The sequence below is a fragment of the Melopsittacus undulatus genome, chromosome 12 (assembly GCF_012275295.1).
Source record: "Melopsittacus undulatus isolate bMelUnd1 chromosome 12, bMelUnd1.mat.Z, whole genome shotgun sequence".
In the NCBI taxonomy this organism is placed as follows: Eukaryota; Metazoa; Chordata; class Aves; order Psittaciformes; family Psittaculidae; genus Melopsittacus; species Melopsittacus undulatus.
Window position 1 is genome coordinate 15,050,128 of NC_047538.1, and position 14,932 is coordinate 15,065,059.

The 14,932-nt window shown below is 39.3% G+C and overlaps 1 protein-coding gene across 5 annotated transcripts in view; it reads right to left on the reverse strand.

Moving 5' to 3' along the window:
- The window catches only part of ARVCF (ARVCF delta catenin family member), a 278,579-nt gene that overhangs the window by 161,814 nt on the left and 101,833 nt on the right, over positions 1-14,932 (reverse strand). For 2 of the 5 annotated variants that reach the window (XM_034068128.1, XM_034068127.1), the window contains exon 1: positions 5,213-5,499. The exons of the other annotated variants lie outside the window; for them this stretch is intronic. In XM_034068128.1, coding sequence (XP_033924019.1) covers positions 5,213-5,428 — 216 coding nt within the window. In that variant the 5' untranslated portion in view covers positions 5,429-5,499. Of the gene's footprint in view, positions 1-5,212; positions 5,500-14,932 lie in introns of those variants that run through there. 5 annotated transcript variants of the gene reach the window in all.

Sequence of the window (14,932 nt, forward strand, 5' to 3'; positions counted from 1 at the left end):
GCATGCTGATTCAGCTTGGTTTGACTATTAGGCATTCCAGCCCATACACTGTACTTGCACACTTTACCACGATGAATTTCAGCAAGCCTAATTCTTACATGGTGTGAAAAAGCACAACAGATTGACAGGATGAAACCTCTGAAACTGCTGGCCTAATACCAAGTCAAAAACTTGTCAGTGATGCTGCTTGGATTGAAGTTTAAAGTCAAAACATCCAAAACTTGTGATTTGCTTCTGGAAACAAAAGGAGCTATTTCATCACTGCTTTAAGGGGAAGAAAGTAGTCACTAAACCTGATTTTTAACTCAGAGTTGCAGTCACAGGTCTCTTGGCCCATGCTGTTGACTGACAGACCTCTAGAAATCACCACAAACCAATAGCCACTGCTCAGTCACTATTCATCCTTCAGCAGCCTTTGCTAGTTCTGTGGCATCAGAAGTACAATGGAGCTTACTTCTTACGGGAACTACTGTTTGATGTGTAAAAAGTATTCCATAAAGTAAAGCAGTTTTAAATAAAACTTGCAGCAAGACTAACAATGTAATACCACCAGGCTTTAAATAAAAATATAATTTTAAGAAAAGAAATGTACACCAGAGTGAATTTATGCCGATAGGCTTTTTAAATAAAGGCTTTGTAAAAAGCATGGGAGAATATCCATATTATACTAACAGATATGCATACACACAATCTCTGTGCATCCCTGAGCTCATATGCATATATGATATAGATTTGGGGTTTAATCTTAGCCAAATGTACTGAATGATATATCTAAAAAAAGCAAACATAAAAACACCCGAACAAACCCACCACAGGGAGCCTGAAAAAATGCAAATAACAGTCAAATGCAGTAAGTTTTTAATTATTGGATGATTTTGTCAATGCAAAGACTTCTCAGATCAACTTATGTTACTTGTTACAGCTGTAAGAGTTGATCTGGTAAGTAAGACTCATGAGCACGCAAGGGGATGATCTCTGTTATTTATACCATGTGAGATTTGGCAACTCCCACAGCTTTTCTACCTCTAGGAAGAGGAATAACACCTACCTGTTTTATACCAGGAACCCCTTCAAATTCCTACAGGTCACTGCAAAATTATTGAAGTCAAAGTATAATTACAGTGGATTTGTTGGCAAAAGAGGTTTATTGAATGCTGTACTTTATTTTGGTTATGAACATTAAGAGGAATGGAGATTATAAATGTACACCAATGGGGAAAGGATCTTTAAATGCAAACATTGTTGCTCAGCTCCCAGCTGATCAGACTTGTCAGAGCTTCTCTAAAACCCATGGAACCATGCCAGTTTAAACCAACTCAGGATATAGCCTTGTGTTTAATAAGTTTCACATGTCTGATGTTTTAAGTAAAAAAAAAATTCTTTATTATTAAAAAGTTATGCTTTGAATGGTTTGATAACACTGCAGCTTTGTGCATTCAGCCCACTACAGTACATACCCTACACATGCCCTTGCCGCCTACCTTCTCTCTGTCCAGCTTCATAGCTCCTGCTGTGAAGAGCAGCAGAAGGCTGATTTGAAAAGAAGTGAAATAGAAGCAGGTAGATTAAACTACCTCACACATGAAGAGTATTAAGACTTATCAAGCTCATAAAAAACATTATAAACCAGGCTCTTTAACAAGCAGAAGATACATGATTGGTGCTACTCGCCACTGACTTAGATGCCTGTTGGATTACGCCTGCATTGGTAACACAAAGACTGCCAAGACTCCCGCAGCTGGGGATACTGGAACAACCAAAACAGAACTATTTTACATTCTTCATTGAAAAAATTAAAGATGTAAACACCAATACACATTAACAGACAGCTCTGCTCTTTTTGCACAACCAGATTTGCACTTTCAGAACAAACAACAGCCACCCATGTGGCTCCCACAGCTCAAAGCCAAAATATGGAACAGAATCATCCTTAAAAACTGGAATGATTTTTAGGAGATTTTAATTAACTAGATAAAAGCCTTATGATTAAAATCTGATACATTTTTCTAGAGTAATGCAAAGGTTTCAACTGATTAATTAATGACCTTTTGTCTAAAAGGATCTTAGTCTGGAAGAACACTTCATTTGACCACTTCAAAATCCTCAGCAATGTGTGTGTAATGTTCCATATCTTCCAAAGTTCTAGAGTTGAAACACGTTAAGTCATGTCACTGATGCTACACTCAGCAACAAGCTCTAAATGATGGCAGCCTTTAAGACTGGGGAAGCCACACAAAGCAGAAGTTGTATTTGCCCACTTGTTAACCACTCACAGCACTTGTGGCCCCATTCTCCAGAAATAGTGCTTGTTAAAGCTACCTGTCTCTGTGACAGTAGCTGGTTATTGCCTCTTCCAGGAAGGAGAGACAGGTCCAAAACCTCTGCATGGCCAGAAGGTTTGGCAGGCAATGCCTTCTGCAGTGGGCTGAGATAATGCTTTGACCATTACCTCCGTAAAAGCCTATCACTAATACTAATGGGAGACATTTCAGCAATGTCTAGGACCTCTATGAATATTTAGAACCTCTTATCCTGAGGACAGGATTTCCCAGAAACCCCTCTGGGAAAAAGTCCTATTCAAGAATCACAGAATAGTTAGGGTTGGAAAGGACCTTAAGATCATCAGGACCTTAAGATCATCAAGTTCCAACCAATAATCTCAGCTATTTCTAATTAGTATCTGAACAAACCATTAATAATTTGTGTAATGTGCCCAATTAATCAACTTCACTCATTAAAAACAACTTTAACATACTTTTTAGAAAAACCCTCCACACTTTCTCAATGTAACATTAAGAAGTCCGTGCATGCATCTTTTGGCACTCCCAGCACATCCCTGAGCTCATTTGCAGACCTGATACTTCTTGTCAGGGGCCAAAAGACACAATGCCTTATGCACTCCCAGCAGACGTCAACAAGTACACCACAGCTCACATGTTCTGCTGGAGTACTCTAAATTCACAATGAACAGGCAGAACTCACCAGCCAAGGAACTGAAGGAAGTGGCTAAAAGGGCTGCCTAGGACAAGGAGCCATTGTTATGGAATTAATTAGAATCAATATTTGCATAAGACCTTGATTTTGTCTTTGAGGACTTTATGAAGCTGTTACACTTCTGGCACATTGCCTATACACATTGCCTATACACTATTTTTCCTTTTCTAAAATTAAAGAAAAAAAAGCTTAATTTTCTTTTCCAAGAAGGGAGTAAGTTTGGGAGCATTTATTACAAGAAAAGTATGGAGAGAGACTGTTAACAAAGCCCTGACTATACACACTTCTCTAACAAATCTCTTTGACAGCTTCCACTTTGACAAACAACCAACAAAGAAAACTGATGCCTGGTGGTGGGGATTGTTAAAGGGTATTTGGCATTCTCATAAAATGGAGTTAACCCTCATTTTTTTCCCCCTAAATCTGCTCAGAATAACTAGATCATATATAAACACCTATGTGACTTCCAAATGGGAAAGCTGCCACTTGAGTTATTTTGTAATATTACTTGCAACAAAAGGTTGAATAGGGCAGCAGTACAGCAGAAACTGCAGAAATCAGTCAGTCCTCACTGAAATACAGCTTCACATAGTTGCATTTCACTGTAGTGCATGAGCAATCCTTAGAAATAGCAGACTGTAGAGTGCCTTTTGCTTTGTGTACTCTTAACAAGGAAATGCAGTATAGAATAATAAAGATGAAATCATGATATATTCTGCAGAAGACTGAATTTACAGCTTTCATCCTTCATTTAAACAGAATTTAATTCTAGTAATTCAAGGAAGAACCTGGCCCTCAATACATTGAATGAAAATTCACACAAATAACTTCACATTAATTCTTAACTGTACATATTTAGCTATTCAACCATGTTATTTCATATACAAGCTACTCTAAATACCTCAGCATTAATTACTTATGAACTAAAACTCCCCTTGCACAGTGGCAGTGAGCTGGGTGTACACAGATTCAGTGTGGGGTCACTTACAGGGGTGTTTCTCCATAAGAGTCACGTAGACCCCAGTAACTTCAAACTCTTTTATTAAGTTTTCTTGGAAGTGGTTAGACCTTAAGCTGTAACATTGCAGAAAATTCATGCTTCATCAGTTTTGTGGATAAGGAATTTCATTCTGGAGCTATTAATCAAGCACTTTGCACAAAGTCATTCAGAAAAAAGTGAAGGTGAACTTGTCCTTTCCCTGTGAAAACTACTATGTAAGCACATCTCCCCTCTCCCTAGCCCAGCTGCTAACCAGAGGTTAACAACCTAAAGCTCCTACCAGCTACTGTCAGGCTTTCAGCCTAACAAGCGCAAGCTACTCCTTTCACATGAAGGCCCATATTCAAACATCTACACGTACAGAAACATGGCAGCTCTTAATAGAAGAGCTGTGCTAACATAATATAATGTAGAGTCTGCCTGAATACAGCTTAGTGCAAGTATAATTGTAAAACAGTCTGGTGTAATTGGGAAACAACTTTTAGAATCCCCACAGCCCAGGGTTTCTCTCTGAATTGAACAATGTTTTCTTAGGAAGCAGACCTTCACAAATGGTACTATTGCTTCTGCATGACTTACCTTGCATGTCAGAGCGACTGGCGAGCTTATGTAATTTAGAGCTGTAAGTAGTTTGTCATTGCACATTTACACAGTTAAAGAACACATATCAAGCAAAACAATATTTGGAAATCTGTGGATACCGCAAAACCAGTTTGCATCATTAAAATTAACTCCATTAATTCAAAAAACATGAGAAACAAATTGTGAAGTCTTCCCTCCACAAACAATAGGACTTCACAGGAGGGAAATCCCTGCTTTTTATGCTGCTCCCTCTATTCAAACTCCAACTATTTCTAATGGAAATTTTGTGCTCTATGGAGATTATGATTCAACCTTCTTTTTCAATCACCAGCACATCACCATACATACAGCAAATGCATAGATTTAGAGGAGGGTGTGAAGATGGTTCTTTAGGGTTCAATACTCAAGGATGCATATGTGTTTAAAAGTAACCCATGAGCTAAAAGAGCAACTTCTAAGCAAAGCCTCTGAGGTCTAAATTACCAAATCAATCAATGAAGCACAGCAACTCTAGGGTATCAGAAGACAAGCCACAGAATGAAATGCTGAAGACAAACAAGATGCACTTGACTTTCTGGAATGGGAAATTCTGGTATAGGTGAACTCTAGCAACAGGTAAAAGGAGCAGGCTGTTACCTGCAGGACAAGCTGCTGCCAGGCCGTTGCCAGTGGCTGACCATTGCCAATGTTGCACATGCTCATTCGGTCTGCTGGCTGATTGGCACGCTCAAGTTGCAAGGAGACATTGCGCCGCTCTTCCTCAAGTGCACGGGTCAGCCGCTCGAAACGAGCTTCTTGCTCTTTAACAGATGCTAAAATGCTGGCAGCAGACCTGATATCATAGTCATCCATGACTGCTTTCAAATGCTCCTGCCTGTTAACTGACCAGGGCAAATGGAAAGGGTTAGGTAAAGGGGTAGGGAGGGCACAGGTCAGAGGTTAGAAATAAAAATGCACATTGTTAGTCACCCTACTAAAATACTGCTCACTCTAAGAAGCAAACTGCAGTGCTCTTTGAAAAGCCTGTCTTCCCATCCATTGATCTGATTTTAACTTAAAAGTAAATAATCCAAGGCTTCTCTATTCAAGAAAGAAAAAAAACCTATGCTCACCTTGGAGAGAATTTATATTGAATTCCTTTCATCTTTTTGCTAAAATGCTCTGACAAGGGTTTTCATCCCTCCTGCAAAGCTAATTTCACTGTGCAAACAGTAACATACTTAAATACAAAAAAATACAGATATGGCTTTGGAGGGAATGAGGAACACAATCCTTCTCACTACAGACAACTGGAATCTGTCTTGAACAGCATAAGTGAGAAGTTTAACATTTTTGAAGACAGAAACTTCATGATACAAGAAAACAGTGGTGTCCATTTTTCCAAGTGAATGGACACCCACACCCACACCCCCAGTTGAGCAGACAGTAGCTAAAAATAGTTTTCATTTCTAAAGTACACTGTAACATGGAAAATATTTTTAAATGCAGACAGTACAATTGCAGTTGAAATGTGCTTGATGATTACAGCGCAGCAGCCAATGGAACAGTCCTTCATGCAGCTGTTCCCTAATAATGCAAATGAAAAAGGCAAAATCAAACAGCTTCCATGGAAAACACACAGGGCTGCTTGTCTCTCAACACAGGATAAAGAACTCCTAAAGCAGAGAGATGGGATGTATATTTCTCCTTATGTCTTTTCTAGCAGGGTTATGAAGTATTCCATTTAAAACCCTATCTCCATCTGCATGATCCATGCAGCAAAACTCCCCACTAACTCCACATATCTATGTGAACATCATTTAAAATGCGTTCATGAGAACAAAATCAGCAACACAATATAAGCTTAAATGGTGGCTTCAACAGAACCCTTTCACTAAAGCTAAACAAGTAACTGGTTTACTACCATTTGCTACTAAACTATTTGGAGCACCTCTGAGATGAGTACAGAGGCAGAATTTGCTCTAGCTCCTGTAATTCAAGAGTTCATACCCTGTGCTAGCTTGAAGTCCCTAGAAATTGTCCTTTGATGTGCAAATTGGAAGTGATTCTTCCTGCTGTCAGAGATTCGTTGCTTTCCAGCAAGGATTTCCACGAGCACTGATAGTACCAAGCCCTGGTTTTCCAGAAGCTTTGCATTTCATCTTTCAGCGCCTTTAGATGATGCACACTCTCTCAACTGATGAGTTTTCCATGACTGTTACATTAACCAGGTCTATCTTTTGCACTGATTCTCTGGTAGCTAATGATGATGTGGTCACATACTGTTACGTTCCCAAACAAGGGAAATTAGTAGATAATAAGCTGCATGCTCAGTTTGTTGGAAGCTCTTATGTAGGCTCAAGGTCTCTTTTTGTCTCTTCTTTTGTCATACATGGTTGAAATTATCAAACAGGCCCAAAAGACACTGGAGCAGAAGTAACAGACCCGAACCCAATGGCACACACCTTGGCTTCAAAGCAAATAACCTGCCAATAGCCCTGTGATTCATTGTTAACTCCTAGGTACGGTTGAAAGGAATCAGGGACATATGAAATAATGTTGGAAACAGCATAAGGATTACCATGTATTAATCTCATAATGTTTACATATAGCCATGGTCCAAGGCTTTCCTATTTTCAGACCAGTAAGCAGAAGTGCCTTTTCTCATTCATGCATTGATTTAACCTCTATTGAGTGTCTGAGAGAAAACCAAAAACCACCAAAGGGTTTTCCAGGTGTCGCAAACTAGTCAAATATAGACCTAGCTGTCAACTCCAGAGACCTCCCACACTCAATCTTGTTTTGCTAGATTATTAAAAGTCTATAAGAGCTTCAGAGAGTACATTGGTTTCTGCAAAGAAGAATCACAACCATCTCAAAGGACAGTGAGACTCATGGGCAGCCTGTGTAATGCAGGACAGGACCGCGTGACTCACCTGCTGTGTCTCAGCATGATTTAGCCCTGGCACAGCTACACATAAACACAGTCAGACTTTCTAGACCTAAGGTGGCTCATGCACAGCCAACTTGTATGCTTCTGCTTTTGTGCTTCCATGCTTTGCACAGATGGAGACAGCTCTGTTTGTTGTCTTTCCTCCCAGTAGTGCAGACATGCTCTGAGTTTCCTCAGAGGGAGTGTGAAAGAAGTGGGACTTCACAGACCCAGGCACTAGCCAAATGTTGGGAAAAGCATACATGGGTGTTAAGGTGGAGAAGCATTTCCAACTGTAAATTCATAAAGGCAGCTACCTGGTTACTAACTGTCACTGCTCTTATGCTAGAGCAGAGGAACAGCCTGACTGACACACAGATCCAAATACTTTTCAGATGAGGAGCTGCTCCAGGCCCAAGAAACAGTAAAGAATCTGGATGGGTCAGGGATTAATGAGTGGAGACAGGCCCCTGAGAGGTGCTGCTGAGCAGGATCTCAAGTTTCCTCAATCGCTCCCTGAGGGGTCCAGCTTTCAGGCCATTCACTGTCTGCAGCTAAAAACAGCTCCTCCTCACACATAAATTGATGTTAACTTCTGGGGGCCCAAGAGGCTGGGTAATTCTATGGACCAATTTCAAATAGTGAATCAAGGAGAGATGTAGGAAGATTGTAAGTTGTAAATCACAGTAAATCTAAAAAACCCGGGCTCTCTTTAGCATATATCATGCAAGTTTCTCATCTAAGGAAAAGCACATGAAAATTCAAGAAGCACCTCCCTCAATACAGATTCTGAAGCAGTAACAGCTTTAATAATAAAAGTTACAGTTGATGACTGAGCTGGTATGTAACTTTCAAAATGATCCCATTCAGGAAATCCTTAATGAGCTATAAGCCTTTGGTGTCACACATGAGAGAACCTAGGAGTTTGGGGTTCTATAAATGGTACAAATCTCTAGAGAGCTACAGAGATCTCCATGCAGAAAATATAATGTTAACCTCCTTACAACCATAAATATTGTGCTGCTTTTCTCTGTGCAAAGAAAAACACAGGCAGAAAATAAACTGAATTTTAAGATGTACAATTAGTGACCATAAAAACCCTAACTGCTGTGCAGAAACAGCAGCAGGACCAATAACTGCCTTTTAAGAACTGTTGGACAAAGACTTCTGCATTTTAAATGCTTTATTAGCAGATAAATACTTGCTTGCTGTTGATCACACTCCCAATTATTTACCCAGGGTTTCAACAATCTACATTATCAGCAGTCTAGACTAGAGGTAAAAAATAAAAGTACTGACTCACAAGTTAGTTACTCAGGCCGCCACATGCAATTTGCTACCATTTGTAAATAAATTGAAGTGCATTGAAAAGGATATAAATAAATGAAAATATGAAACCTATAGCAGCCAGGTAAAGATTATTCCTTAGGCTGCATTTCTAAACACAGCAAACACTTGCCTACAGAATGTCAAAGGCTATGCTGACAGCAGCAAATCTCTCTCCTGCCTACATGACTCTAAATATATTGGTGTTGCACTGGAGTTAGAGCAAAGTAAGAGGATCCGTTTTTTCTGACTGTTCCTATGAAGAACTAATGCATCAAAAGGCTTCTTACAAGTCAATACAGTTTAACTGCTCAATAGGGATGAAAATCACCCCGGTGCAAAGAGGCAAGGCAGGGGCCCCACACCCTACTAATAACCCAGCTGATGCCCAAGGATGTTTGAAGTCTCTTGGAAACACGGACATGCCCAAAGTCATGGTATTTGTGAAAGAAGTGAGTTACCTCTGCACACTAATTTTGCTAATATAGGATGTAGCTGCTGGTCAAGAGATTTTAAAGGGCCCTTTTGATTAAGAGGGGTCAAGTTCTGTGAGATTTGAGCACCTAAATCCTAACAGCCATGGAAAACCTGAAATCCCCTGCACTTTTCAAAGTATTCTGCCTGCCTAAGGCAATCAGGTACTTGAGTGAGGTGTGTTTGAAGGGAGCAATGTCCACCAAGTCAGCTACAGAACATCACAGAGGCTTCTCTCAGTAAGAGAGAAAGTGGTTCTTGGTGCACACCGGATATTTCTCAGGTTCAACAGTCTGAATACTGAGCACAGCTATCCCACTATTGCTCTCTCCCAGCCCAAATCAAGTCTACTGAGTCCTGCTGGTGAGAGACGGTACCATGATGAGCAACAAGAAGCTTATACATACAGCAAATCAGCAGCTGTAGGGGCGAACATGAACACTTGTGAGCATGCATGGAAACAGCTGCAATGTGCTTCTACACAGAATAAAACCCATCAGAAAAAGAGCAAAACTGGGGCTTAAATAATCTGTGGAACTGAAGCGTAACGCATGCTAATTATATTTTCACCCTGAAGTGCCATAAGAGATGAGTAGCACAAAATGACTGTTATCCCCCATGCAGTTTCAGAAAGCATGCAGAGAAAACCAAGTAATACACACCTATTGGATTACTGGGGTCTGAATGTTAGAGCTGCTGTCACATCACCCACTAAGACTAGGAAAGTATAGACAGAGCAGGAGAGCAGCCTTAAGCAGAATCAGCTGCAAGAGAGAGGAAAGAGAAGACAGTTAGTTAATAAGGTATTACAGGCTCTTCTGTACACAGACATCTGCCAGGTTCCCCTCATTATGTTGCATAAATAATTTATTATGCCATTTTCCTCATAAGCTGGAGGAAAAAGAAATAATATTCAGAGAAGCCAATCCTGAGACTCCTAAGGAAATAAAACCCCCCCAAACAACTGGTTAATCTGATTTGTTATCAGTGGTCAATACTTGCATGTTCCTGTGAGACTTACTGTTAATGTCCTCAGTCAAGGAAAATTCAGGACTGGAGCGAGGATTCTGAATGTTATAAAACTGGATATTGTAGCCAACCATTTTAAAACACAGAAACCTAACACGATTATCTCAGAAATGAGAATAATTATTTCGGCATGCAACTTTAGGCCCCATGTCTGATGTACGAGCCCCCAAATGGCTCAAGACCATTTCATAGATAGCTGGTAGAGAGTACATTCATTTCTAAGAGAAGCACACCGCACAATAGCTTAATACCCCTTTATTTGTTCTACCTGTCTGTAATCTAATCCCATCTGAAACCCAAGTGAAAGTAAGTTTTTGGATATTAGATCATCTCTGTAGCTCTAAGTTTCTGATCTGTTTTGTCTTAAAACATTTAGCACCCAAACTTCTCTGGGTCAGTGAATGCAAATTTAGTGCCTGTTTTTGCTGGAGAACATACAGAACAGAATCCATTTCACAAAGCTGTGATTCTATGAAGCAGTACATCCAGTTTTAAGCTACTACCACATCAAAAATGCTTCAACCACACGGTATGAAATGCAGAGCCAGTACAAACTCACTTTGCTGGTTCAAATATTATAGAACATTTTTAGAGAGTAATTTTGCCCTAGCAGATCTTATGCTTGACCAGGTACTGTCTGCCTTCCTGAAGCCAGCATAAACACAATTTCCTGTGTTCCAGCCAAGTTACCAGAAATATGAGCCTTTCTTTGCATGGCTCCAATCTCAAAGGGCATGGAACCACCATGCAAGAAAACTTGTTCTTTCTTAAACTAACAGAAGTAAATTCTATGCTTAAAACTTGCTACATATAACAAAACCATGCAAAGATATGCCCAAAGATAAAAGTCGGGAGGCAGAATGAAAGACTAATTGTCAAGTAAATGACCACAGAGCCTACATAAGCATAATTCAGTTTCTACAGACAAAAGAGCAACACACTGCTAAATAAAGTAAAATATCTATATATTACATGTAGCAAATTAAAATAAAACTGCTTCTCAGACCTTATGGTGAAATCTATCTTGAGCCTGGCTCCCCTCGTTGCTGCTCTGGTTGACTGAGTTCTAATTTGACCCTTACGTGACAATCTCCACCAATGAATAGCAATGAGGAATTCACAAAGAAAGCTATTTCAATGTAGTTCTCTCATAGGCACAGACAGACATACTGTGCTGGTGTCAAAAGAAACAAAAAAAAAACCCTGGTCAGGGTTTTTTTGTTCCTTTGGACAGAAGCAGTCTGTGAAACAAGGCTTAGACTAGGCAAGGAACAAGGGCAGAGGAAATGCTAACAGGAAAACTCCTTGAGAAGGAACTTTGGATCTTAAGGACACAGCAATAACTGTGCAGCTCACCAGTTCTATTATTGCAGAAGAAATGTCAATGTGTAATATTTAAGGTTTTACATCAGTAGGAAATTTCATCTGATATCCTGCAGGAATCGTTTAGTAGAAATAAATGCTGCAAATAAATTGGCAGAATATCCTACTATGATCTGGGTTTGGCAACCCCAAGAAAAGAATCCAGGCACACACACATCTTTGTATGCGCAATGCAGCTGGAGTACTTCACTACAGAACAGGCTCTGGTCAGTAGTGCCACAGCATCTCCCATCTTACCATAATGGTTCCCAGTCCATTTAAAAATTAATACTTCAATTAACTTCTAAGTTAATTACACTGCAATCGTATTTCCTTACAAAAGATACAGTTCTTAGCAAAACAAGAATACAGCATTTTCTTATATCTAACACCAACCCTCTTGTGGATTAACCAGTGCATATTTAAATGACACCAGCCATCTTTCTACAGCTTTCCTTTGGTAATGATTCCTCACTTCAGCTGTCAGTTATTGGGAATTTTTTGGGTTTTCCTTCTAAAATCCCATGCAGTGCTTTCAGGACTTGGTGATACATTGTGCCTGAACAACTTTAATTATACTGTAGCTCTATTGCTCTATTTCCCTAATAAGATACATTTCAATTGCTATGCTGTACTCCCAAATGGAAAGGAAAATAAATTAGAGGAATACAGAACACCTTTCTAACAACTGCATACATGTAATAGCACAAATAATTCAGTAATGTATTAAGCGTCAAATTGAAGTATTTTTATATGGGCAATTTTAAAAGTAAATGTTTTAGCCTATGATTACTTTTACCCAACGTAAAAAAAATTAATTTCTCCTTGAAATTTATCACTCATAGACCAGAACAGTGTAGCAGCACCTTTGTGAAGCAGAGCTCCTGCTTTCCAGGACCTAAGAAGTTCTCTACACTGACCAAGCTGAACTCTTCTGTCACAGAGCACTCATTATGCCACACTCCTTCAAACATAAGAGTTGGTGTTAATTAAGCATGAAACAGCACAGCAAAGAGGTGTCATGTTACCTCAACACCTACTAAGTGTCCACACTAAGGTGTAATGGGGTATGTGATAGACACTATAAATTCATGCTGTGCACTGTGAATTCTCTGTGTAAACAAACATTCCTCATACCTTTTCAAACGAGTGTCTAGGTAGAACAGGTTTTTTTAAAAACTCAAAGATAAGGATCAAGGTAGAGATGGCTGAATTCTGACTTCAGTATGTGTCTGCTGAATTCCAATGTTACAGAACCCCTTGCTATTGCTCTGTCTCAATAAGTATTAATTCTGTCAGCTCAGCTGCAACCATGAAAATATTAGCATCATTCACACTTCATTCCCTACACGAAGAGAATCACTGTTTGCACAACTTAATTTCTATTTATCTACTTTAGTTAGGCAGCATTTGGAAGACAGCATTTCCCTCCCCCTTATATCAAAAAGCCAAGTCTGAAGTAACCTGCTGAGCACAAATCTCATGGAAAAATTCAGAATATTTTGATAATTTCAGCGATTCTGTTTGCTTAATACTGTACATTATACTGAACAGGCCTGTGTTTTATTTTTCTTTATATTTTTGGGGTTTCTATAGAAATAAAATGCAAATTGGAAGTTAAAATGAATGAAGAATGAATAAGATCATACTTTGCTATCTCTCTTGGAATATGAATAGTAAATTTGCTGCTTCGCAAACCTCTGACCCATTTTCTCCTGCCTTGGAACTTTCCTAACATAACTGCTACCAGCTTGATTTCCTCATAGGCCATCACTTTAACACCCCAGAACACATGTCATTGCATTCTAAAGCTGCTGCATATCATTGATTTTTCAATGGTCTCCCCAACTGAAATCAGTAAGGAATACTACTTAAAAATGGATCACACTTTGTGGTCCCTTTCTGATTCATGTGTATTCAGGTTTCCAACTTCTCCCATAGCTGCTTTTAGCAGAAGATATATGTACCAAGCCTCAGCACATTCCCTGACCTCAGTCTGATTCTCAACAACACCAACAGACACTAGAGCTGCTGTGAGTGGAAGCAGATAATCTGCAAACTTCTATTGAGTAGAAAATGCCACTATAACCATTCTCCTGGAATACTGTCAATCAAGTAGATAGGGAGAAAACCCTCAAGAAGCTTCTACAGCTGCTAGATAATACCAGGCATTATGGTAACTCTAGGCATTGCGGCCTGTAGGGCTGTATGGACGGACTGTGTCTGATAGCATTTTTAACAGAAACACTTCCTTACTGCGGAGGCCACCTTGCAAGTAGAGCCATAAAAAATCAATATATATATTTTTAGAACAGGGCCATTTCAATGAGAACAAAAGAAAGATAGAGATCAGAAGCAGCACAGTTCATAACTTCATTCCCTAGATCCTCCCCTAGCATTTTAAATCTTGGCTTCATTAATATACAATATAATTTGGCCACAAATAAGCCAATCATATGAATAAACTGCTATAACTTTATGCAGTTACTGACACAGAATACTTGAAAAGTTTTCACTAAATAATATACTAATATCCTTACTTTTTTTGGCTTCTGGATGTTCTGAGTACTAGCAAAAGGGCTTCCAATTTAAGAAAAAAGCTACTGACAGGAACGCAGCCTGAAACTCTTTCAGAGATCTACAGCTGAGAACAGTAATATATTTACAAGCATTAAGTCTTCACTTCACAAAACACAGGAACAAGGGAGTCAGTGGGTAGGCAGCAATTTCCATAGCCAGACCACTGGCAAAATAGAGTAACTGAAATACTACATCAAGGCTGGAAAATGCTGCAGATGATCATAATAATCCTTTTATGAAAGATACTATTGTGTCATCTTCTAACTTATGAAAGATACTATTGTGTCATCTTCTAACAGATAAACTAAATAACATAATGGCAAGCAACAAAAGACCAGGTCAGCTCTACAGTTAGGTGGACCAACGGCCTGCTTGATCTATTCCAAATGCTCCAGTCGTGGTGTTGGTAGGAGCTGTATTTAACCTGACTGCCGTTGACTGGAATATCATCATTTTACTACATGGTTTGAGATGAGAGGAAAAAATCCAACTGTGACCCCATGGAACAGTGAGGGTTTAAGCTCAGCAACAGATGTGTCAAATGACTTATCCCAACCATGAGGAGTTAATTGATCCTATAAATAGTACTCTGCAGACCAAAATTAAAATCCATTTAATTCCTGTATCCAAAGCACACAGTCAAGCTTTGCCTATCAGTAAACTATCTTCCTTTA